General features: G+C 37.4%; 1 protein-coding gene across 38 annotated transcripts in view; it reads right to left on the bottom strand.

The window, feature by feature from the left end:
* The window catches only part of LOC6607786 (calcium-activated potassium channel slowpoke), a 50,355-nt gene that overhangs the window by 15,272 nt on the left and 9,546 nt on the right, over positions 1–25,537 (bottom strand). For 6 of the 38 annotated variants that reach the window (XM_032722606.1, XM_032722607.1, XM_032722599.1 and 3 more), the window contains exons 3-16: positions 24,797–24,955; positions 24,495–24,606; positions 24,054–24,205; positions 23,572–23,739; positions 22,049–22,140; positions 12,161–12,271; positions 10,040–10,145; positions 7,926–8,078; positions 7,676–7,831; positions 7,304–7,416; positions 4,546–4,704; positions 4,263–4,339; positions 3,560–3,595; positions 1,536–1,607 (exon numbers count right to left, since the gene is read on the bottom strand). In XM_032722606.1, coding sequence (XP_032578497.1) covers positions 1,536–1,607; positions 3,560–3,595; positions 4,263–4,339; positions 4,546–4,704; positions 7,304–7,416; positions 7,676–7,831; positions 7,926–8,078; positions 10,040–10,145; positions 12,161–12,271; positions 22,049–22,140; positions 23,572–23,739; positions 24,054–24,205; positions 24,495–24,606; positions 24,797–24,955 — 1,666 coding nt within the window. Of the gene's footprint in view, positions 1–326; positions 378–1,535; positions 1,608–3,559; positions 3,596–4,262; positions 4,340–4,545; positions 4,705–5,766; positions 5,880–7,303; positions 7,417–7,675; positions 7,832–7,925; positions 8,079–10,039; positions 10,146–11,531; positions 11,638–12,160; positions 12,272–17,025; positions 17,118–19,817; positions 19,910–22,048; positions 22,141–23,571; positions 23,740–24,053; positions 24,206–24,494; positions 24,607–24,796; positions 24,956–25,537 lie in introns of all 38 variants that reach the window. The other 32 variants (XM_032722637.1, XM_032722608.1, XM_032722619.1 and 29 more) reach the window with 20 other exon arrangements.

The following is a 25,537-nucleotide window of genomic DNA, read 5'->3' as shown; positions in this document are numbered from 1 at the left end:
TCGATTGGTTTGCTGAATGGCAAATGGCATATAGAGCTGAACAATAGCAATTAGAGTTGGTTAGTTAGTTTGTAGTTAGTTGGCAGTTAGTTTGGCGCTATAAACATGTAATTGAGCGTTTTAACTTGGTTAGCAGGAGAGTTTATAGGGCGAATGTGATGGTAAATTTCGGTTTGCCAATTGGAAATCATGTTGGGTTTCGTGGTTTCTGGTTATGAGATGTATGTTTCGTATGCTTATTGGTAACAGTAGAGTATATGGAGACAGAGACAGGAGATAGATAGAGAGAGACAGAGAGAGAGAGAGGTAGAGTAAGTTATACGTACTTGCACGCCCAACCATTTGTACGGCTCGGACGCCTTTCCGGAAGGTGGCCACTGTTTTTGTTTCATGAAAACAGAATTTTATAGGATCGTGTGAATAGGTAAATGATGGCAAGGTAATGATTGTTGCTTTCAATATAATTTAGTTCTTCTTCATTTTCATCTGCTCGCAATACTGCGCCTGCTTATCATTGGAACATCATTCAACGAAAATGATGAATAAATCATAGGAAATTAAATACGCTATACGAAAATCATAGGTAAATCACACGGCACACGTTGTACTTGAACTTTCGTAAATAATATATATTATATTTATGTAGATATATTCATATGTGGTATGCAGTTTATGATCATAAGTAGATATATGTATGCAATGTATATAAGGAATATATACTAGATATGCTTTCGATTTATTATGACACCATACGCGACTCTTGGGCGAACCAAACCAGAAATCGTATCAAAACTAAATTAGTTCTAGAATAGGTGTATGTTATATTTATACTGAGTACGATAGAGAGAACGATAGAGCGATAGAAGGAGCAGAAGTACGAACTGAACTCAACTCTTAGTCTAAAACTTATTTACTCGGAGTCCCCTGGTTGCTATTATTGATTCCATATACCCATTTCCTCACAATCTGATTTAGAAGTTTGCCAGTTTTCCAGCCAAATAATGCGGGTTTCGGTTCTTGGCGGGGATTCTTGGCATTTAGCAGCTAAGAGCTTTTCACGGTTTTTAGCATTAACTAAGGCACACAAACACTGACAGTTGTATATCAATTTAGTAATGTTGATTTAGTTTCCAAGTTCAATTAGTTTTCAAAGGATAGTCCTTTCTAAACGAATTTGGCAAGCCAAATCTCAGGAGCGCTAACCAAAGTCTTTAAAATTTCGTAAGAAGATGCAACTAAAGAATTTCTTAAAGTAGATATCAAAGTTTATCGGATTAGCGGACTTTTTCTGAAATTTTTTACTTTTATACTTATAAAAGTACTTATTCTTACTAAAATTTTTCTGTATTACTTTGGTTGTCGCTCCTTTTATCTTTTAGATCGGTTGGATTAGGTTCGGGATTAGCAGCAACAAATAATTCTTTTGGCTTGGTAGTATACATATATATAAACGGATATTAATATTGGATAGAGCGCCGCAAATCGCAAATAATTGGTTTTTGGATTCGTTTGTGGAAATGGATTTGAAAGCGTACCCTCCATTGTATTCATCACCGACGTGATGCCTTGGTTGACCATGCCCGTCTGCATCATAATCATGCCCACATCTGCAAGATGGTTACGTTTTTGGTTGGTATTTGGTAGATACTCAGATAGACACTCGCTCATACACACAAACAAATGCACATATATATGTATATAGTTCAGTTAGGTGTAATATATCTGGGATCGGTATCTGGGATTGGTTCAGAAACTTAAGCACTACGAACTGCGTTTCAAATATTCAGCTGCAACACATTGGATCCCGAATTTGATTTTTCGCTGGTTTCAAAGCCAAAACGCAGGCAACGCAAACTCGGCAAACGTACTAACTACTTAAGAACATTTGCAGCTAAGTTGGGTGTTTACAGAGTATAGGTTAAGATTGTTCTGGTATTATGCTACATAGAAGCAAATACATAAACTTCGGTTATTCTCTGAAAACGCCATGTTAACTTCTGCTGTAACCTGATCTAATGTTATTTACACTTTGGCTTTGCAGCTACGATCGCGGTTATATACAATCGCGTTAGATATATATATATATTTTTAAACTTTAAAATGTAAATAGAGATCGGTGAGTGAGGTGAGTGCCACGCCAAGAACACAAATCAACGGAAAGTGTTAGGGGATTCGTGAGGACGGCGCAGCATTTCAAGAACTTAGGTCTACCGGTAAGTATTAAAGATAATTTGGTCATAAGTATTAGGAAGAGTATTTAAATTAGAGCTGGATGCTGCAAAAGTGAGTCAAAATTGATCGAAAATAGAGTATAATCGTTTATATTAAAGGTTTTTCGTATGGTGATGGTGTGATAGGATGTTAATTGATTGTTGTGCTCATTTCCATGCACTTATTTTGATCTCGGCTTATTCTCAACACATAAGTATAAAGTACAAAGATTAAGAGGGGATTACAGAGACAGAGATAGCAAGAGCGAGGATTAGCGAGACAGACTTTTAAAAAAATGTGCAGTTTCAGAATCGGAACAAAAATCGATCATAAAAAGAGGGCTATCAATGGGGTGTGAGTTATAAGTTCATAAAGAAATACAGATGGTAAAGAGGTTCTCATGCCTTTTAATGAAATACAAAGCTGTAATCGAGTTGCAAAGTACGCTTGAGTTTTAAAAATAGTAAAATATTTGAATAAATTTGAATAATTTGCGTGGCGCCTGTTCTCTGCTCGAATATGGCAGTTCCGCCTTTGTATTTCACTTCTGCAGGCTGGCATATTACCCATACGCCCCGTAAAACGCAAAATTCACTTTTGAACTCAAAATTGTGGGTTTCAACTATCATGGTGGTACTCTAATGGATTTCTTTTTTGGTGATGGTTAAAGGAAAAGCGAAGAGGTTTGGTTAACATTTCTTGCTGGTTGACTGTGGCTGTATTATAGGTAATTAAAGAACTGGGGTTGCATATCGCACAAACATATTTACAAGGTCGATGTTACGTAATGTTTTGTTTGCTTCGGGGCTTTATCCTCATTGGATAATTTTGTATGGGCATAAATAGTTAAACGTTAAAGGTGTGGGTGTATTTAACTCATACTTCGTGGGTTACAAAGAGGCGCATGTCAAAACAAACAGTGACCAAAATGGAACTGCACATGGGCAAGGTAATCGGGCAGGACGAAATGGCTTCAATGGTTCGCCTTGCAAAATCGTTTCAAAAACTAAAGACAAACAATCAAAATCAAAGGAAAATTCTTGATTTGGTTGTGCTCTTGAGGTTGAGGTGAGGTGCTGATAGGAAAATCAACTGGGGATCGTTTTTGGGAATCGGGACCTTCGCTTTGCTTTATTCAATGTACAAACAAAAGGTAACGGGGGTATGCAAAATGTACTTTATACAAAAGTTGGAATCGGTAACGGTTGGTATTGGTATTGGTATCGGGTAAAACTTGAAAACTGAGAAGTGTTTGTGTGGTTTCAAGTGTTCTGGTTTTTTATGTGGGCAAGATTAGAGTGTGTTTTCTTGTTGTTCTTTGGATTATTCGGCTTGTAGCTTGATTTACCTAAGTCATCGAATTTGCTCCTGGGCTGAACAGTCACTGTGGGACAAAGTTATGGCATTGGATTGTATTATTTGGTATTAAATTCGATTCGATTTCGGTTAATTTGGTTGTATTTGGTTATGTCACGTTGCAAGTGCGGCACACACAGTCGCACACACACGGATATGTGCGAGGTGTGTTCGAACAGTTGCAGCCATGCCAATGGGTTTTTGGTATTGTTGATTCGGTTCGATTATACATAGTTATAGTTATAGTTAGTTGTTGTGATTGGTTGTTGCAGTTTTTTGGTATTGATTTCATTGAGAGCGAGGCCACACGCGCCAACACACATACATAATAAATATATAATAAAAACATGGATATTTATGTATAAAAATATGTAAGAATATACGAATAGTTTCATGGTGGAGAGGTAAAATATTTAGATATTCATAAAGATTAGAAAGATAGCGCCTTATACCTAGAAACTGCCTCAACACTCGCTAGTTCCTTCTTACAAACTAAAATCGAGTTGTTATTTCCTATAGTTTCTCTTGGCTTTTTCGATTCTGGCTGTCTTCGAAACGTTCGATTCGATTCACAAACGAAACAACAAATCAAATACATTATAAAATCAAAACGGATAAGTTAAATTAAATTCATAGATACGTAAAGACTCTAAAAAGATAGCAGTGGCTACTACTTGGTACAAGGGTTTGCTTACAGTTTTTGCATTTGCATTTCTTGATCAGCGTCTCGTCCTTAATGTCCTCATGACACGCCTTGCAGTAGAACCAGGCACTAAGGAAATTAAAGTTATAAATGATAGTCAATATGTTGGATATGTTTATGGTTGCTTCTGGCTTGCACTTTTATATTAACTATGTTTTATATTGATTATACTCTTATAGTACCAAAGACCCCTTAAGGTGCGTTTCGTCACTACATGAAAAACACATGTGGTAGATAAAAGTGAAACCCAGATAATTTTTGGGGTGACCTCTTACCGCTTCACCTCGTCGGCACTTTGTGCTATGAAAAAACCCTGGGTATTGGCCTGGATTTTGGCCCCCCGAGGGTTGATGGAAATCTTGCTGTCCGCCCCCTCCTCGGCGCCCTTGATCTCGATGGCCAGCAGCAGGAGCTTCAGCTTGGAGAAACACAGTCTAGACGCGGGGAAGAGGAAAGTTGATCAGTTCCCGATCACCCGATAGCCTTTCAACTTAGCCTAGTTTGTTGCTTTACAAGTAATTGAACCTAGTTTTAGTATGCTACAAAGGTGTAGTCGAACTCTCTCAAAAACAGGGCATGCATATTGTGTGTGTGTGAGTGAGTTGGGTGTTTGTGAGTTTGTGTGTATGTGTCGCTCTGAAAGCGTACACCGTTAAAAATCAATAAACAATCAAGACGCTTGACGAGTCAAAAAAAGGCATGCGTGGCAAAATGCTTAGTTGAAAAAATACTAGAAAAAAATTAATGTTTGAAAAAAATCAAAACTACCGACAGTGAATCATCATCATGCATTGCCAACTAGGGTACACTCTAAAAAAACATTCTGCACATGCAATGAGTTCGGGACTTCGGAAGTGGAGTCACAAGTGGAGCTGTTCTGTGGGTGGGGTCACTAGAATTATTTGCAGTGTACGTGTCTGACGCTCTACGAATCGCAGCGAGCGGAGTTCACAGTTAGCAAGCGATTGTGGCGATCGGATGCGGATTACGATTGCAGTTGCGAATACGAGTGCGGATACGGATACTATCAGGTATACGGATACGCTATATGCAGTTTGAGCCAATCGAAATGAGTGTGGGTTTAATATACAGGTTGTTCAATGCGTTCGCCCCCGAAAGATTCGATCTCGGGTTCTCGAGTACAGGTGGCTATGGCTAAATTGGATCTTTCAGTTGCTATGGTTCTAGAGTATGGGTTTTTGATATATATCGAGATACATGGCCAGAGGTGGGAGAGTGGGGAGAGGCGACAAACAGTTGTTTAGTTGTTGGTTGTTGTTAATATAAGGAGAAGGAGAGTAAATCAAACGGAATCGAATCAAGTTGGTAAATGATAGGAAAAAGAATTGTTAAACAAACTTATTTTGTACAATGCAAAAAGTTGTAGTAGTAGTAGTAGAAGTAGTAGTATTTTTTATACAGTTTGCATATAATTTTTTTTTTTTTGGTTTAGTTTTTGTTTTTTTTTTCTCTATTTTCTCATTTTTGAGTCTTACTCGCTGGCTTGTGGGAATGTCATGCCGGTAAATGAAGGTGATAGGGTTTCGGTGTACATCTCACACCCTGTACCTTGAAGATAATCATTTTGCCAGGCCTGTGTGTCTGGTGACTGAAAGTTAGAAAATGGTTTTGTTGTGGTTGGCATTTAGTAAGTTCGCTAAAGTAACTACTTGGCGCATTATCGGTTGTGGCACTAATTTATTTGTTTGTCTGTTTCGGTTTTGATTTTGGTTTTGTGTGGCTGTGGCAGGTGGATTTTATAGTTTTTGGGGGACAGGTCCTACGCTTTCTGGGTCATCTGGGTCTACGGCACACATTTCAACAGCTGGCGAGTATCGGTGCTGGTTGGTGTGGATGGTGCGTTTGTTTCTGGGTCAGGCATTGCATACTCTTTGGCTGTGGCATTTTTGGCATTTTCGGCATTGGCTTTGGCTTTGGCTTTTGGCATAGAAATACTGCTTTGATCTCGGGGATATCTTTGGTGGCATTCGGTCTGTACACTTTCTGGCGATTTGGCGAACTTTACAGCATTGAAGAAGGCACGAGCATTGGGATCATTGGCATCAAGACTCAACCGAACCGAACGTGTGTCAAATGAGCAAAAATCAAAATGTCGAACTGAAAACCATCGGGAACGGAAAAGAACCAACTCAACTGAAAAATGCACGCTGCAAACTTAGAGCTTAGAACTGTTACTGAGATACAAATAGATAGATTGATTTAGAGAAAGATTCAGAGAGAGAGATTCGGATAGATCCGCTCACACAGATACCATCCATTAGCGATTGGCTGTGTGTCTGTGTATCGGTGTGTGTGTATGTGTGTGGGTGTGTGTGTATGGTGTTTGTTTGTCCTTAAATAAATAGAGTCAGTCAAACTGGCCGTTTGAAGTTTGCTTTTGAAAATGAAGGATAAAAGAAACCATATTTTGTATTTGCAAACACTGAAGGCATTTTGAACACTTAGAACACTCAATTACACAAAGAATTTGCTTGAAACAACGACTAATTTGTCACAGTGTAATGTCTTGGCTGGTGTATTTGTGTGTACTTGTTTGGAAAATCATAATCTAAGTTCACTGGCAGGCACATTTACACGTTGCAACACTTAGATCGGTGTAAACGTGCCGGATCTTCGATCAAAATCAACTTAAAATACAACCAACAAAAGATAGATTTACAACGACGATCAGAACTGAGTGAAACGAATAACAATGTGTTTGCTTGTGGTGTGTGTGAGAGTTGTGTGGTTTTTCATCGACCTACAAATTGGCTAAATTGTGATTTTTTAGTGCAAAAAAATACACATCCTTAAATCACAATTAAGCTTCAGTTTGTAGACCGAATATATCTTATGTTGTTCATGGTGTACGATATATTTTTTTTTTCGTTCAACGCTGCACGATTAACGAGTAGAATAGAGTAGGTAGTAGTAGATACGATATAGTATTAAATTGGTTTTTTGTTTCTGGTACGAATATTACGATATAGCTTATGGTTGGAAAATTGGAAAACTGCCAGCTGCGTGACTTACTCAGTGGCCTGAGCAAATGGTATTCCAATAAATGTGGGACTCAATGTTTCAGTGTACATTTCCATGCCAGTGCCGCGCAGGTAATCATTTGTCCAAGACTGCATGTCTGGCGACTATGGGTTAGAGACGTAATTTAGAGACATTTGCATATTTGATTTCATACGTATATACGGTACAGTACACCCCACATATAGTAAATTACTTTCACCCCCCCGCCGGGCGTTACATTGTCCGCGAATCTGTAATGGGTAGATCTGGAAAATATCTAACTTCTTCGGCCTGCTTTCACTGGGCGCCAGTAGTGTGAGTGTGTCTGGTATTTCGTAGGTGAGTGGCCTGATCTCTGGACTGGGACTGCAACCCCACACTTACCGTCTTGAACGATCTCATGGCGAACAGGTTGGCCATCATGGTCGAGAAACCGGGCGCCAAACAGCTCTGGGCAATGAAGCCCAGCTTCAGTTCGGCCAGGCAGATGACATCGTCGCCCTGTTTCCAATCCCACGATGGTATGTTCAGCAAGTACGCCTAGGAGTTATCATAGGATCATGATTTACAATGGTAATGGTGTCATGGTATATAATATCATCTTACGCAGTATATATATAATAGAAAAACCCACCTTATTGTGGTACTGCATCAGCTGGATGATGACTCTAATGTCGTCGCTGTAGTTCTTGATCGAGATGACTCTCATGATGTTGGCAGCATCTTCTGCGTCGGGATCTTGGCAATATTTGTTAGCTAGCACGAGGCAGGCGTCGGCTTCATGAACCTATGGCATTCGGGATATCCAAGTGGATAGAAGGATGGAGATAGAGGGTTACAGATTAGCATAGTTTAGTTTTAATGGCTATCTAGTATAGCTGTTTATGGTCAGACTATGTCTATGGGCATTTGATGTTTGTCTCATGTGAGTTAGTTTTGTTATGTTGAACTGTTCAAAGTAGTTTGTTATGGTTCAGTGATTGTTATTGTTACTGTTATTGTGAATAGATATTGCAGAGGTGGTGTCACGTTTATAGCATTGTCCACAATATAAACAATTAGTAAGCGATTTTTGTTTTGGTTTACACGCACATCGACTGGACAACTATGGTACGAGTATGAGTACTTAAAAGGCCACAGGTGAGTGTTTTGGTTGGCTCGATCGATCTGGCTGCAATCGAGTCCATATCATATCAATATATATAGATATCTTGCATATGCATTGCGTATGTACTGAGTAGATTTTTTTTTTTTTAGGGGGGTACGAGTAGTATTCATTAGCATTGCCCACAGGGGGTCGGTTGGGGATATAGTAAGCGGTTGTACAGTGGCTGGGTGGGTGGGTGTTTGGTTGGTTGGGTTGCTGGATAACACAGTCTTTCGGTTTCAACTCCAAACTAAGGACACATTAAGAAATAATAAGGCCAACGCTCGGTGCACGGGTGGGGTGTTTTCACAAAGAACAAGTACACAGAGGTGTCGGGGTGATTGGCTTTGGCGTGGGGGAACTTAAACTTAATCAAATACCAAATACCAAAGCCCCACAAAACTCAAGAGCAACTCAAGTGGGCGTTTAGACAATAGATTGGCACTAGCTACAAGCATCTGTATCCGATTATAGTCATGCAGTATGCTCGCATGCAAAAGGTAAGCTCAGATACTGTGGAAAGTAACTATCTGCATCGCAATATGGCATTATACAAAGCCAAGGCTGCTCATGAGTGTCCATTCAAAGGATATCGATTAAGCTCATAGGGCAAGTACTTAATAATGGCTTACTATGGTTAAATATACATTTCCCTCAAAATTAAAAGAAATGAATTAGGCAGACTCACAAAAATTATTACTTATACATATATTTCTTTACGTGGAATGTATATAATAAACCTGTTCTAATAAAAAATTATATTTTACAAATTTTTGAATACCTAAACTTATGATTTTGAATTTTTAGAAATATTTGCAAAAAATATGAAGAATTTTACGTACCAATTTAATGTGTATATTCTCAATTTCTTCAAAAAGCTCTAAAACGCCTAAAATCCAATATAATCCATATTAAAGAATTAACACTAAAAGCCCTCAAATCCTATATATCCATATTATACAATTAACACTTAACTTAACATGTACAGTAGAATACTTAGCACATACATAAATAGGATATTACGTATACGTTAATCGTTGCAAGTAATGCAGCTTAAAATAAAGATAAATAAAGATGATATCGTTATCATTTTACACAACAATTTCAACATCAATTTACGGTGTTTCTGTGTACAGCGAGTGTTTGTTTCGTGAATTGGCGTTCGATTCGTTTGATTCATGTTCAGATGTTAGTTGAGTGCTGGAATCCGAAGGATACGTGTACCGATGGATGTGGCATGGTGTTGTAAACTAAACTAGGTCCAGAAAATGCAGTATGGTCGCATACACCACGCATGTATTACACGAATATCGCTTGTACAGTTAAACAGACATTACACATACACACACGTAAATACATAGATTAGTATATTAATAGGCGGGTTGTAATTACATTTGAGCGTTCGTTACATAAATAAGTACGTAAGAAGTAGAAGTACGCTTATTCTGGGACTTCGGTTAATAGTTAATACATAATGAAATCAAAGCTCACAGGTCGAGACGAAAATAGACACGGAAAGGAATAGGTTAAATGAACAACGTAACGAAAGCAAACGAACAAACATATAGAACGGATAAAATGAAAATACATTTTTGTTTTACCTTAACCCTCTGAAGATCGATCGGATTCATAATGGTTCCTTGGAAGAACTCCACGGTGGTAAAATGACGTTTGAACAAACCCTCAAGTTCCAAATCGGGTGGTTTACTTTATAATTTTTCATTTGAAATCGATTGTTTTTTGGTTTTTTTTTTTGTGGTTGTTGTGGGAAAATAATACAAAGTTTTTAGAGTTTTCAATGATTCCAATGTACACGAAGATTGGATTGTATTCAAAGGAACAGAAGAATATCATATCATTGCATTGTGTGTGGGTTGGTGTTCGAAACACAACAAACAATATACAGATATTTATGATTATGGTGCGATTTTCGTAGTCCGCAAATATGCAAATGAAAAAGAAGAAAAACAAACAATGCAGACAGAATTGTTGTAAAGAAAATCTCCAAGCCGAAGGTGCAACAAAAACTGTGATTCATTAAAACTAAACTGAACTAAAGTCGAAATATTGTAACCTCCTTACTTAAATTAGGTCTATGCTCGAGACAAAAAACTCTTCTTAAATATCTAATTAACATTACTTAACTAGGCTCTCAAGACTAAGTAAATTCTATGGGAGTATAAAAACTGTACGGATATGATACAAGAGGAATATTGGAATTCAACTTTTGCTTACTACGAATTGATAAAATTAAATATAATAAAATGTGAGGTATTTGTAAGCTTGAGCTTAAATTTGGGTTAAAAGGATATATGACAAAATTCAGCTAAGAAAGTCATTCCATTAAGCGGGGTAAAAATACTTTAAGCCAAGATAAAAAAAAACGATGAAACAAAAAATTGGTATATTGTGAACGGGATTCTTAACTAAGGTCTATCTAAAATATTAGAAACATCATTTATCACGAAGCTCTGAGAGGAATTGTTAGGCAAAATGCTCTTCTCGAAAGCCTCATCAGCAGCAACCGGAAACCATTAATAATAATGCCGTAATAAAGCTATAAAATTGCAATAAAAATAAACATAATTGAATTGTTCAAGTTCAAAGTGAGAGCGAGCATAGATTTATGGCATAAAAAATAGAACGAGGAAGGGGGCGTGTCTTGTTTCATTTTTGTTTTGTTTTTTTTTTTTTGCTGTGAATAGTCAGCAGCGAAAGGAATTCAAATTCTTTATAATTATTCGAATCGGAGGGCAAGTAGAGTGAAATTACATCCTAGCTGTTGAAGAACTAAGTTGCGGGCACAAAAACATTCACAGGATCTAAGTATGAGAGTTGCACGTAAGATTCGCTGTTGTTGTTCATGTTGTTGATTTTAATTGGAGTTTGATTTTGTTATTTTGCTGGACACCTGACAATCGGGGGCTCGAGTAAATCGTTTAAATCGTTAAGTTTCTGCGTGTCTTCACTGGTTCTCATATGTGTGTCTCTGTGTCTGTAGGTGTTCGTGTTTGTGTCTGTTGGTGTGCGTGTGCTTGTGGGTGTGGGTGTGGGCGTGGCTTGGTGTCTGTGTAACGGTGTGTGTTTGTGTACCTTGACTCGCTCCAGGTCGACTGCGTTCATCATAGTGCCCTGAAAAAAGGCCACTGTGGTATAGTGACGCTTCAGCAGTCCCTCTAGCTCCAGATCAGGCTCTTTGCTATTTGGTTTACATTACGGTACATGATATGGCATATATATAGTTGAGTTTAGGCATTGATTAGTTACATAGTGAACGTAAGAGGTATTTCCAAATCAAAAGATTACATAACTTTCACTGACTGTGTGTTCTCTAGTCGCTAGATTAATGCAAATACTTAGAATAGTGCCTTGAACTAACTTAACTGACTGGGGAACTGGCATCCCAACTATCGATTAAGCGGCCAGCAGCTGCATAGATCTAAATCAATTATAAATAATATTACTATGTAAATGGTTTGATCTCTTTTCAGTGCAAAAAACTATTGCCTACTTTTACGCGCCACTGCTGACCTCTAATCCACATTATTTTTAACTGCTTAGGTACTGCGCTAATTATTCTCTTGCTGCTGTTTTAAAACTGAATTGAAAATACATTTATCAAATAATAATGGAAATAAAACAACGACACAACAAATTAGCAATACGACTGTAAACAGGTTATTCTTCTGCTTAAAGGCTAATTGGATTCTGGATGGACTTACCGATGGAGAAAGACCACTTCGACATCGACATCCTCCCGATCTTCGTGGAGGAAGTCCTTCAGGAAATGCGACACGGATTCGTATGTTATATGACCGCATACCACAATATGTCTTGTGTTGTTGAGGGTGGGGTAGATAGAAAAATAGATTAGTTCCTTGAATTGGCAGCGATTCAATCGATTAATGCAACAATTTGACTTAAATCTAGTGTGGAATGCACTTAAGCTCTGTACATGTGTGACGTATGTGTGTGTTTCAAATGAGCATGTGTGTGTGTGTGCGTTGCGGTGTTTCAGTGTTAGTGTGCGATTTTAGCGGAAAAAAGAAAAATGAATTTTGTTCAAGTCATGAAATTAAATTCACTTTCTTAGCCGAATTATTAGATTATTATCTCAGATTTAATCACATTCCATTGAGCTGCCATGAAGCCATGTCCATAATATAGTACATATTTGCGTGTGTGTGTTGTCAGTGTGTCGTGTGCGTGTGTTTGAGTGCTTTGAATGTGTTCGAATGAGTGCATGTTCTTCGGTGAGGTTATAGATTCGAGTATATTCATTGTTCGTATTTCTGTATATTTCTTTATATTGATTATGCTTTGATCTGTTTGTATTATTTATCAACTGCTTATCGTTGCCTGGTTATGATTATCTTTATGGCTTGTGTGTATTATTTGGTGGTAAAGTATAATTACTTTGCATTTTCTTAGGAAACGAACATTTATCAAAATTATACAAAATACACGAACTCATAATTGAAACTAAAAACTTAAATGATAAATGCAAAATGCATGAATTTAGTCTGCTACCCCAGGGGCTTGTACACAAATCAATCAATGGCAATAAATCAAAAGTCACAAAATGAGGATCTTGTCGCCGCATTTTCGGCACTTTGCCACTGCAGTTCGCCAATCGAAATGATAAGTATATATAAACGATTATCGGAAATCAATATTGTTCTAGGTACTATAAAGGCTTAGCTACGCACACCATTTTCGGTTGCAATCAACTTACATGCATCAAGTAAAGCATCAAAAGTAGTCAGCAACTGGCCAACGCATTTGTTTTCTATATACACATTTTATAACACTACGCTCATTCCAGGTATATAAATTACTTCTACGGGTGCTAATTATACAATAGATTATTTGATTTTGGGTATTTACTGTAGTCACAGTCATGCAATCAGGCAGTCAGGCAAACCGGGCAGGCATTCTTCCCATACCAAGTAAAAAGTGAGTGTCAGTGCCACTTCACATGCATACTTCTACATTATTTTTCGAGTGTTGGATGTTTGTGATATTGTGAGTTTGTGGATGTGCGTTGAGAATCAGCGAACTATAGCGCATAGTTCACGATTACTATACACCTACGGTTGTAGCTACAATGTCGATGAAAGTCAAAGGATAATAGTCCTTCGGGAAAACGACATAAGTCTTCGTTCGTAGAAATATTTAACAAAAAGTCAGTACAGAAAAATCTAAAGGTGGTCAACAATTGAATGATCGATGTCATGATTGTGATCTGTTATATGTTCAATCCATTTTTGCAGATCAAATCCGGATGCAAGGCAACTTTTTACCTCTACGGTGGCAATAAAAAACGGTGCTCGACTAGTTCGCTAAAACGAAAGAAGAACTTCAATTTGCATTTAATGAACAAAGGAACAAGGTAAAGGCACTACATTCGATTAGTTCTGGTGTTGTTTGTATTTCTTTTCATTGCTGCAGCTAAAGAAACGAATGGTGACGTTTGGAATTAAATGTTTTGTTTTTTTTTCTTGAAATGATATAATATAGAGTGAGAAGGTTTAACATATTTGATGCCTGGCCACGCATTTTCATTGTTTTATTTTCATATACAGAATTGCTGCTCAGAATAAGAAAAAACAAAAGTCCATTTCAATGCGCCAAATCTATCGCTCACAAATGTGCAATGATTGTGAGTGGATCTTTTGAGGAAATCAAAAACTGTGGATAGGAGAGATCTTGAAAGAGAGACAGCGTTGAAGAGAGAGAGACAGGAGATGTGTGTATGTAGAGATTTGGAGGGGCTCGGATACGGATACGGATACGGTTACGGTTTACGGATACGGATGCAGTGGTGGAGTCGGGTTCGGTTGCGATTACGGATACGGATGGTACACTCAGAATAAGAATTTGAACTGTCCTCATCGGAGGAGTTGGGTTCCTTAGCTAGAGAACAGGGGCCGCGCATCATAACCGCATATCTAATCGTCCTGGACCTCCTACCTGATCCTCATCCTGATCCTGATTTTGATTGGTACTTTGCTTTCGATCTTAATCCTGATCCGAACAAGGTGGGCAAAGGAAATCAAATGAAATCGCCGAGCGCATCCATACACAACACTGAGTTTACGACAAAAGTGGGTTGGAGTGGAGTTACAGTTTCATCCGATTCGCATTGTATAATCTGTGTGTGTGTGTGTGCTCTAGGTTATGGTTGTTTATCTCTTTATTACTTCATCATACCGTTGTATTCGAATGTTCGATAAAACGAAAGTTTGTGAACAGAAGAGGAAAGTATCAAAACCATAAGAGTATAGAGTAGATGCGTGTGGATGTTGATAGCATGGGGTATGTGTATACAAGTTTTCCAAGAACTACAACACTGATAGTATCTGATAACTGATTGAAGGTTTGAAGAGAGAAAGATATGAATATATAGAGAGGCAGAGAGTAAGAGTATAGTATGCGGGAAAGATATATGGGTTTTATTGATTGATAGGTTTCATTGATTCGCTTTACACACACATCGATGTTTAATCCGTTTCTCAGATGGCAGCTGCCTGCTGATTTTGGTCAAGATGTCAAAGCCAGTTCGCAAGCTGTGTGTTCTAATATTGTACATTTTCTAGCCAAAAATATTGAGCAAATTGAAGTCTTCCGTGGAAATTGCTTGGTATTTACAAATTGCTGTCTGTACTTGGGGAGAGAAAGTCTATAGAGAGTTCGACTCTATGCATGTGTGTGTGTACATTTTGAATTATATGGATTCTAACATTTACGTATACAATCGAATCAATATTATTATTATTATTATTATTGTATTTAGTATGCATTATTATCGTTCAATGTTAAATCGTTTAGGTGGATATACATATACGCATGTATATTTATTTATGTATATAGATATATATATACGAGTTACGACTTCGATAGCAAGGACTATATAGACAATTACGATAATGTAACACAATAATAAACACCAATCACTGATTCACTTCAAGGGCTAATACAAATGCAAAACGAGGCTAGGATGATATGGCATACAGAAAAATAGAAAAACTTAAGAGTATACGCATATTGAATTTCGATTAATGCCAATCATCAGCTCTGACTTCACACTCGCTTGGTCGACCTGCAAATTATCCAATTATCCAATTCGTTTCTAGATCAACCAAAGAATAATATTTAAACAATATACCCAAAATTGTAAATCGAACACGATTAGGCCGCGTTTATTCGGAACTGAAGACGAACGTGCAAATCAAACGAAAAGTTAGGAGCTAAAGAATTTAGGTTCAAGATCAGGATGTACGGTACGATATAGAGAGTAGAAAGTAGCAGAAGAGTAAGTTGATAATTTTGCGTTCAAATTGAGGATGTAGTATGGAAACTCACAACAAGATAGCTTTTGGTAGTTAAGAGTACGCACATGATATAGTAGATACACTCAGAACAGTATTTTAAGTACGAAACAATTGATTGTATGTGGTACGATTCTCAAATACGATCAAATCTGCAAAATGCCAATTCAAAGAACACAAAAATCAAAACTGGCAAATGAAAACGCAAATCGATGGGCGAAACTCAGGTAAAAGTAATGAAACTAATGCATAACCCGGCACAGCCCCCCATTTCCAAGGGGTTACGTCCTAAGTTACCTTTTATATATATATATTTTTTTTTTTTAAACTACGTATGTAGAGACGTCTAGTTCGCAAAACTAAAAGGAAATCAACTGAAGTACAACCAACACAAAATGAGTTGTTCGAGAACTAAAACATACACTTGTTCTTTTTTCATATAAGCAATATGAGTATTTTAGTTAAAATTTTCTTGTTGATTTCGGCTTTTTTTTTCAATTGCTGTGTGGGTGTTTTATATTCCGTGGCTGTTTGTTGTTGTTCGTGGTGTTGTTGCGGTGGTGGTGAGTGTTTGATCGATTAAATGTTTTGAATTTGGGCTGGGTGGTTGATTGATTGGCTGAATTTGATTGATGGCCTGGATAGTTGGAATGTACAAATGCTGTGTGTTGTCACTGTGTTGTTTATGTGCCGTCCTGAGCTTTCCAAGCGGTCCCACCGGGCGTATGAGTAATATATTGTATGTGTCGCTTGAGTTTCTGATGATGATTACAGTGATTGGATTGGTTTTGGTATTGGTGGGTTCTGGGTTGGCTGGTTGGTTGAATTGGATTGGATTGGCCATGTTTGTGGTGGCTTTTAGTGTGGATGGCTGGTGTTAGGCTGTTGTGTATCTATTGGTAGAATCAAAATCAAATTTCAGCTACTTTTCCATACTCGCAAATCGTTTGGCATGAATGAAGCGCAAACTAAAAGTAAATTCCTTCAATTGGTATCGTTTCACTGTTCATTTGACTGCTTTTGGCAGAAATTTCATTTTGATTTGGTGTTTACTTTTGGAAACATAAATGCTCGTTGTTGGTTAGTTTTGAAAATTGGTTGTTGGCTTAAAAATTATGATTGGTATTTTATTTTTGTGGTAGTAGTCTTATTGTAGTTGTTGTTGTAGTAGTAGTTTTTTTATATAATTTTTGGTTTAATCAGTTTGTTGATTAATTGTTTACGATTTGATTGTAAGAAAATTTGGTTTGTCTCACCTTCGCCCTTTTTCATTTTTTAATGTGCCCCCATATTTGGCTCTTGTTCCAATCAAGTCTATAATCTCAGGTATACAACTTGCAAAAATCGCCTGTTTACAGTATGAAAGATAATGATGACAGTGAAGTATTTTTGATCTATTCGGTTTTATGTTTTTTTTTTTTTTTGATTGTTGTTTAACATAAATAAAAAAGCATTACACAAATTTCGTTTGACACAGGACACAAGAGACAGAGAAAGTGGCCCGAAGGATCAGCAGAGAGTTAGAGAAACAGAGTGTATGATGGGGTAATGGGTTCGGCAGACTCGAAGAAGGACTCCTATATAAGGACAAGATAAACGCAGTCGAGTGGATCATTTCGGATATTTCTCATACGGAGCTCCTCTTGGTGTTTCTTGTTGTTTTGGCTCTGGTTGTTGCGGCTTCGTTGAACCAGACTAGAAGTTATTGTTATGTCTTCGATCGTAAACAAGGAAAATCAAAATGATATCAACGAAACAAAAGGTATGTAACAAATCGGTCTTATTATCTTCATAAATCGATGGGCCACTTCAGCGGCTTGCAGCTAGTTTCTTATGGCTCTAATGGTTTCTTGGGGTTACGTGTTGTGTGGTTAGATTACGGAACATACGTACATATAGTATATATAGTAAACATATTCAAAGTCTAGGTGAAGGAGTAACGCCTAGTAACTCGGTGCCAAGTACACACGCACACACATCGACGGCCATTTGACTTTCGACTTCATCTTTGTGGTGGGTTTCAGTGCCTAAACTCTAGACTAGGACTACTCAAATCGGGTGATGCTAACACTCTAACAGACTAAACCGCACGTATGTGTGTGAGTGTTGGGTATCGTATCGGGTGGGAATCGGTTCGGAACGGGAAAGAGTTACAGATAATGTGAGGTCATGATGCTGATACTGAATACGATCAAAGGATACGGATACTGCAACTCTTTACTGATATACAAATATAATTGATTTTTATCTAAATGATGATAGTCATAAAAACATATTTCAACGCCAAAAAGGCGCCGGTTTCGTACTGGTTTCGTTTCGTTTTTTTTTTTTTTTTAATTTTTAGTTTTATATTTTTATGCGTGGCTGCGGCATACAAAGTGGGTGCAAGCAAATAAACGACTTTGAAATATAGATGATTAAATTGTTCGATTAGGTAAGGTGTGGAATTAGTTTCGTATTGTTATGGTAAATAAATTACAAGTAATCGATATAGTACGTTGGATAAGTTGAAATTGCAAAAATCGTAACTACTGCAACTTTATTTATGTATGTATCGCATATAGGAACAAGTGGAGAACGTATGGAAATCATATTCACATTGGAAACTCAAAACTCTATGCGGGAACTAAAGCAGCAACTGGGTGTAAGTGTGTTTCAACCGAACTTAGAAAATCGAAATATAATGAAACCAACGCACAAACAAACGAGTCAATAAAAATGCATTTCGGTAACTAAATAAGAAGCCAGTTAAGAGAACATATATGTATATATATTCTTACATATGTATATTGATTCAGCGCTAGTTTTGGATCTTAACACTTCGAACTCAAAATCAATGACGCAGCTGAAGTTGCATAAAAACACGCAATAGTGGCTCTGCTCTATATAGTATGTACGGTTGTAATCAAAATCCAAAGTCAAAACTAAACAGAAACCAAAGGCGAACTCAAAAATTACACTTTTCAAATGCAGCGAGTCTAGCCCTTTTTTAATATTCATTGGAACAAAAGTCCATTTCGCCTGGGGAGCCCTTTTCAAATACTTCTGTAAACTATTTGCTGGAAAATGTATTGTGTTGTGTGTTAATTGAATATGGTTTTTGTTGTCTAGCAAAAGTTTGAAATGTGCATGCTTTAAGTATCGAACACAACAAATGCGGGAGCCCATCGATAAAACTTTGGTTAATTAGCAAAAGGTCTGCAATTAATGTACAGTAAAGATTAGGGGTAAGACGACCCAGAGGTTTCGAAATTTGGACGACAAAAAGTGTTGCATACCCACAGGCGCCAAACAAGAGAAACATTTTTGTTTAACGATAGTTCTTTGATGGTTTAAGCAATTTATGAACTTTTACAATTTATCTGTCTAGCTAACAATAAGCCTAATAATGAAACGCACGCAAAAATGAAGCAATAGTTTCAAACAATAAGTATAATGTGTGTAAACGACAACGAGAATTACAGAAGGATTTGACAAGTAAATTACATAAATTATATCTCTTTTACGGAATCGATTATTCCCTGGATTTCGGTGTAATTTTTGCCATGAATCTTTGAATGTGTTTCCTTTTTCATAACTAAATACAGACACATGCCTCCAAGAAACCAATGCCTTTCAAGTCCTAATTGATTTTTCTTAATTCTTTCTTTTTCTTTGGTTTAGCTTTATGAAAATAACAAAACAAGGTAAATATTTTGTTTTTAATTTGGTCGCAAGCCCTGTCAACAACTTTCGTTACTCGTTTGTTGCCATCAGAGTTTGTCATTTTTATGCAATTCCAGGTAACGTCGATAAAAATGTTCAACAACAAGGTGAAAAATAAGAAATCAAATGAAATAATAAGTAAGCTGGTTGGTTCATTGACTGAAGTTAGGTAAAGAAAATGTTGTAATACAAATAGAATTCAAGACTCTTCGATTGCTGCGGTGTTTTTTTTTTTTTGGTATTTGTTTGCATTTATAATCATTTCTTGTTTATCTTGATATTTTCGTGTTGTATAGTTTTGGTAATTTCTCTTAGCGGTACAGCCAGCAACGTGTTCGTGTACCTTTTTCTAGGATCCTTGCTATATGTTCCACCATATTTGCTTCTTTGGGCAGCCAGTTCAGTGATTTCTGGTATCCAACTAGCGAAAACGGCCTAAATTCAACAACACACATACACATTTAGATTGATTGAGAGGTGCCAAAAAAGGAGATTCAGTTCAGTTCAGTTTGTTATTTTTTTCGTTATTTTTTTTTTGTTTTTAACTGGTTGGTTTTTGTTCTGTTCTGGGCTAACAAATTTGATCTATGCAGTGTTAGTGTTCGTGTGGCTTTAAAAGAAATGGACAAAATTATTATTTTTAGACGACGTTGACGCTGACGACGAAGAACAGTGCAGAATGGGAACCGCTCAACCCGCAATTAAGCTCCGATTCATACTCACATACGCAGTACTCACACTCACTCTATTCACTCACATCGCACTCACTCGCTTATTTACACCGATGCACATACTCGGCACGCACTCCATCAGATACAGATACAGATACTTTAAGGCTAATTGTACATTACTTTACACGATTTCTCGCCACGAGTTCGCAATTCGTTCGCATCTATTTACTGTACTCTTACTTGGTTACAACTAATAATTTACATTTGTAGTTTACAATACACGACAGTGCTGGGGCCTAGACAGAGACAAATTTTGGAGTCGAGATGTTCGTGGGGAGCAGGATCCCGCCTACAAGTCATCTGAAAATATTATTGGTAGTGCGCGCTAGTCGTTACGCTATTCAAATACCGTACTTTGTACAATCCTAATTACATTTTACTATGAGTATTAAGGGGTAGGTACGCTTCCGAATCTTCGGATTGAATAAGTAGTAGGATGATGAGTAAGCAATTCTTCGGTTCACCGAATTTACTTTAAGTGAATGGACCAGCGAGACTGGCAAATGAAGTAACATATTTATTAGGAATAAAGGGTAAATATGAATTGAATAATACATATCTTGCAAAGTAAGTGGCTGGAGTTTGCTCTCTTCAAGAAAATACGATTTGAATTACGTGTCATGACTTTGGATAGTTTAGTTACTTTATTCAATGCGTGACCGATGCTTTTTTATGGGGACTGGTGTTGTAGATTAAATGTTCATAAGTGGGGGCTCTATAAATCTGTGTGGGATGTGGTACAACAATGCGCCTAAGTAGATTGCACAAATGCTTTAGGATATCGAAATAAATATATATATGAATCTTGAACTATTGCAAATTGATAAACGCATATCTTGTATCATAACTCTGGTGTTAATACGAAACGTTTAAAGCAAGGCAAAGTATAAGTGTCAAACGATAATATCTTGAATAAAACATGTTTACTCTTTAGACAAAATCCAAAGTAAAATGGCCAAAATGAACTCACGCTTGCCTACAAAGTGATTTATATGATAGACATTGCCAAAGAGTTCAATAAAAATGTTTAACGAAACGAAACAAATTAGGAGGAACGCAAGTACCAAGGAAAATAAACAAATAAAATTGGAAAACCAAACCTAAGTAAATGGAACATTAAAATGTTTAATGGCTTGTACAAATAGAACGATGTGTTTTCGAATCTGCTTAAATGTCTCTGACTGCGAGGCAACAAAAATGTTTAAAAATTATAATAAATAAGGACGAACCAAAGTAAGAATCGAATGATAAAATTGTACTTTACTTTTATTACTTGTTTGATGATTTATCAAATGTCATATCTGTTTCGGTTTTCGAAATACATATTTATCAAGGAACAAAATAGTTTAAAACGGACGACTTAAGAGTCGGCTGAACTACTTTTTTGATGCGGGTAAGTCAACTGTATATGCGATCTTAGAGATACAATGAAATTAGGGAAACAAAGTGAAAGGGTAACAGACTATTTAATTTATCGACTTTGATCAATATTAAGACTTAGTGATTTATCTAATTGGAGTTTTACTTCACCCTAGATGGGCTCAAAATACTAAGAATGTGTGTTTTTTACAAAAGTTTTCTTTTGTACTTCAACCGATCCTAACTCTTTGAATTTTGTTTGGAAAATCTTAAGATAATAGTCCTCATCAGATGGTAGTTCCTCACTATAAGCATTTTGCTATCTTGGTAAATTTTATTTATATCTTTTTATGTTATACTTTTAGATTTATTGCGATTTATAACTTTTTGTGGATTATCTTTAGAATGTGGCTTTGTGTTTTTCACATCGAATGCGATTATTATGTTTTTTTTATTGGATTTAATTATAGTTTTTATAGACTACCTCTTTCCGTGTTCTCTTTTCAGTTCACCGCCATACTTATTGCCACTACCGACGAGTTCAATTATCTCCGGTATACTGCTGGCAAACATTGCCTAAAATATATTCCATCGTACACGAAATTAACAAAAATCAATTCAGCAAAAATATATGTACTGGTTAGGATTTAAATATAGTGATTGTGTCTTAGGCTTAGTCTAGTTGTTATCACTATGCTTTGATTACGTTCACTTGGCCTGTAAGGACCAACAAAAAAAAATCGGAAACGCAGAAGGCGGTTTTCTGGTGGGTACGAAGTTAGGCCAGGACATTCACACCCAAAGGATTTCTAAGGATGCCTAAAAGCGTTCTGGATCGGTCCATTGGTTACACAAATATGCGGCAGCCAGCATTAAAGCATGCAAGAACATTAACTTTTGGATAATATACTGGATAATGCATTGGAAAAGCTCCTTCCTAACCAAAAGATCCCTGAAACATATTGTCCTCACTCTGGGCTGTGTGTGTTGGGTATTTCTGGTGTTTGGTGTCTACGAATCTTCCATTACAAAAACCAAGGCATATCGAAAGTTTCAACTCAAAAGTGATAAGGTAACTGCATGCATAAGTATCGATTATGGGAGAAAGTATTGAATGGGGCTGCGTGAGCGTATGAGTCGAGTGCCCCCATCTGTATATAAGATATAATATCTTGTGGATATCGAATGGATACATGTAGCAGATATATCCGGGCGTGTGTGAGCGTGTGTTTGTTCGTGTTAGGGGACGGAAAAAAGAAAACGCGTTAAGCTTGGGTGATGAGTTAAGCTAACGAAACTTTGGTTGGATAAACGCAAATACGAAACTCAGCCGAAGGGCCTCAAATAAAGTTCCATAATTCATAACTTGTGCAGCGTATTAAGTCGTTCTATGTATTTACATAACGTGGCATGTACATAGTAGAAATGCAATTAACAAATGTATTGAGTATTAAGTCTAAAGTTACGTAAGAGTAAGAGAGAGAGGTCAAAGGGCAACAGGGTCAACGCATGGTTACTCTATGGTTACGTCTAAAAGAGTTCGAACTCAGTATCGATTATTGAGTATGGAGTATAGAGTATCAAGAGTGCTACACTCTGGCTAGTACTGATACGGATACGGATACTGATACTGCTCTGGCTTTGGCTACTCAACTATGGTTTCTGAGCACAACTGTACTAGTGGTAAGTAGTAGATTAGGCGGCAACCAAGACTTAAATCATTCACACACTTCAGCACTTCCAATCCCGCATCGGCCGGGCCTAAACTCAATGGGCATCGACATCAATGGGCGGACAGAGATAGGAGAGAGAAACACTGGCTACATCTGGATAATATATGTGGTATATATATTATATACGTACTCGGTTAGAACTAAAAGAAGACTTAGACTTATCGGTATGTCTGCTGTTTGTGTTCAGACGGGTTGTGGTTTTACTTTTCTATATATTCTTTTTTTTCTTTGTTTTTGATTTTTTTGCACTTGTGCATTTGCGTTGCGAACTTACCAAGCCGACGAGCAGAAAGAACACGAGAAATGTTCTTCCCAGGACAGTCTCACAGTAAACGTCACCATATCCTACCGTTGACATGGTCACAATTAGGAAATAGACACAGGTCCAATACGATAAACGATGAGCATTATTAAAATCCAGCGGATCGCCAGAGTTCTCCAGCTAAATTTTAAGTAAATGCAAATGCAATTATCAGCCGCATCAGCGGATCAGGTCATCGAAAGTCCTTATCGGTTGGACACTCCATAAACACATCGAAACAGATACATATATGTTCGTAAATCTTGTGGCGTCTCGAAGGTGCCTGGCTTTGGGGCTCTGTAGCAGGCTGCAACGCGGCGTATGCGTAATATTCGGGACTGGCTTCTCGCACACACTGCAAACCCATCACAGAGTCACCCACACACAGGCACAACCGATCGCGCGTGAGTGTATGTGTGTCGAGTGCTTGTGTATGTGTGTGTGTTTCTACATACCAGATGTATAATGCCCGCTGCTGTTAACCACACGGATATAAAAATTGATACTAGTTGAGCCAAGCGTATGGAGCTCGATGTTTTTAGTACGTTTAAATATTGTAAAATATCTGGAACAGTCATGAGACGTAGCGCTCGAAGAAATCGAAGACCTGTTCACGATAACACACAAGGTATATACACAATTGCATACAGGCGTATGTTTCATGTCGAGTAAGGCACATTGCATGCATACAAATCGATCAGGACACTGTTTTATTCGGGTCTTCATGTGTGGCTGTTATGTGTTTCATAGTGACAGTGTGTGTGTGTAAAGGATATCTATATACATTTGGGAATCTGATTGATTTCCAATTGATTGAGCAACACCGATTTGTATGCATATAACATTTTTGGAATTTCATTGTGATAGGTTAATTTAAGAGGGATTGTTTCGCTTACCGATCCATGTTCGATCTAAATATATTGATACGAAGGACGGGGGTATTGTAAAATAATCTACAAAACTGTACATTTCTAACATAAACCAAAGCTTATCGGACGCCGCTATGAACTGTAAGAAGATTGTCAGATTAAAAAAAAAACGAAAGAGTTTTTAAGAATTTATCGCATAAACCAAAATATCAAATCATCATCGCTCCATACCAATTGATTCAAATTATTCTTAAATCAACTCAGTGTGTGCGCTGGTGTGGTCAGTGTGTGTGTGTGTCTGTCTGTCCAATTGGCCATCGGCAACTTACTCGTATAAAAAAGTAAACCATAAAAAATATATTGAATGCGAGATCGATCTGTTGAGTAATGTTGTTACTCCACTTTTGGCATCTTTCGACTTCTTCGCTAGATGCATCAACAAAGTATATAATGAGGGATGCAATGCTGAGTATAAATACGAGTACGACCTGCGAAAGAAAATAGAAAATGAATTAGAATTTAACATTAAATTATTCTTCAGTAACAGCTTATAAGTACGAGCTATAAACATATTTTCCTTTTCGAATTTTGTAAATTAAAGTACCCCACATGACATGAGTTATTCTGCTTAAGAGAACACCAAGCTCATTTAATAACTCATAAATTCATTGGCTGTTACAAAATAAACCCACACACACAACTGCCTTACAAATATGAGCAGCTGCTACATTTCTGTTCCATAAATCACGGCCTTGTCAGATGACAACCGCATTCGAACGCTTCATTGAACTCAACAGCAGCCCACTCCACCCAACCACCAAAAAAAAATGAGGAAATTGGAAAAGCAAAAGGCAAGGAATGGCAAGGAAAGAAGAGGACAAGGGCGGCCTGAAGGGAAAAGGATAATCGGAAATGGTTGTCCCTACCCTCGGAGAGGAAAAACCGCAGTAATGTGCATTTTTAATTGCACACTTTGGCACTGGCCACGGACTCCGGTTCTCACGGATCATTTGATTCATGGCGAAAGGACGAACGGACGAAAGGACAACGTCCGGCCAGAAAATGCGCGG

Source organism: Drosophila sechellia, chromosome 3R (genome assembly GCF_004382195.2).
Source record: "Drosophila sechellia strain sech25 chromosome 3R, ASM438219v1, whole genome shotgun sequence".
NCBI lineage: Eukaryota > Metazoa > Arthropoda > Insecta > Diptera > Drosophilidae > Drosophila > Drosophila sechellia.
Note: the sequence above shows the minus strand (reverse complement) of the source record. Positions and strands in the feature narration are given on the sequence as shown.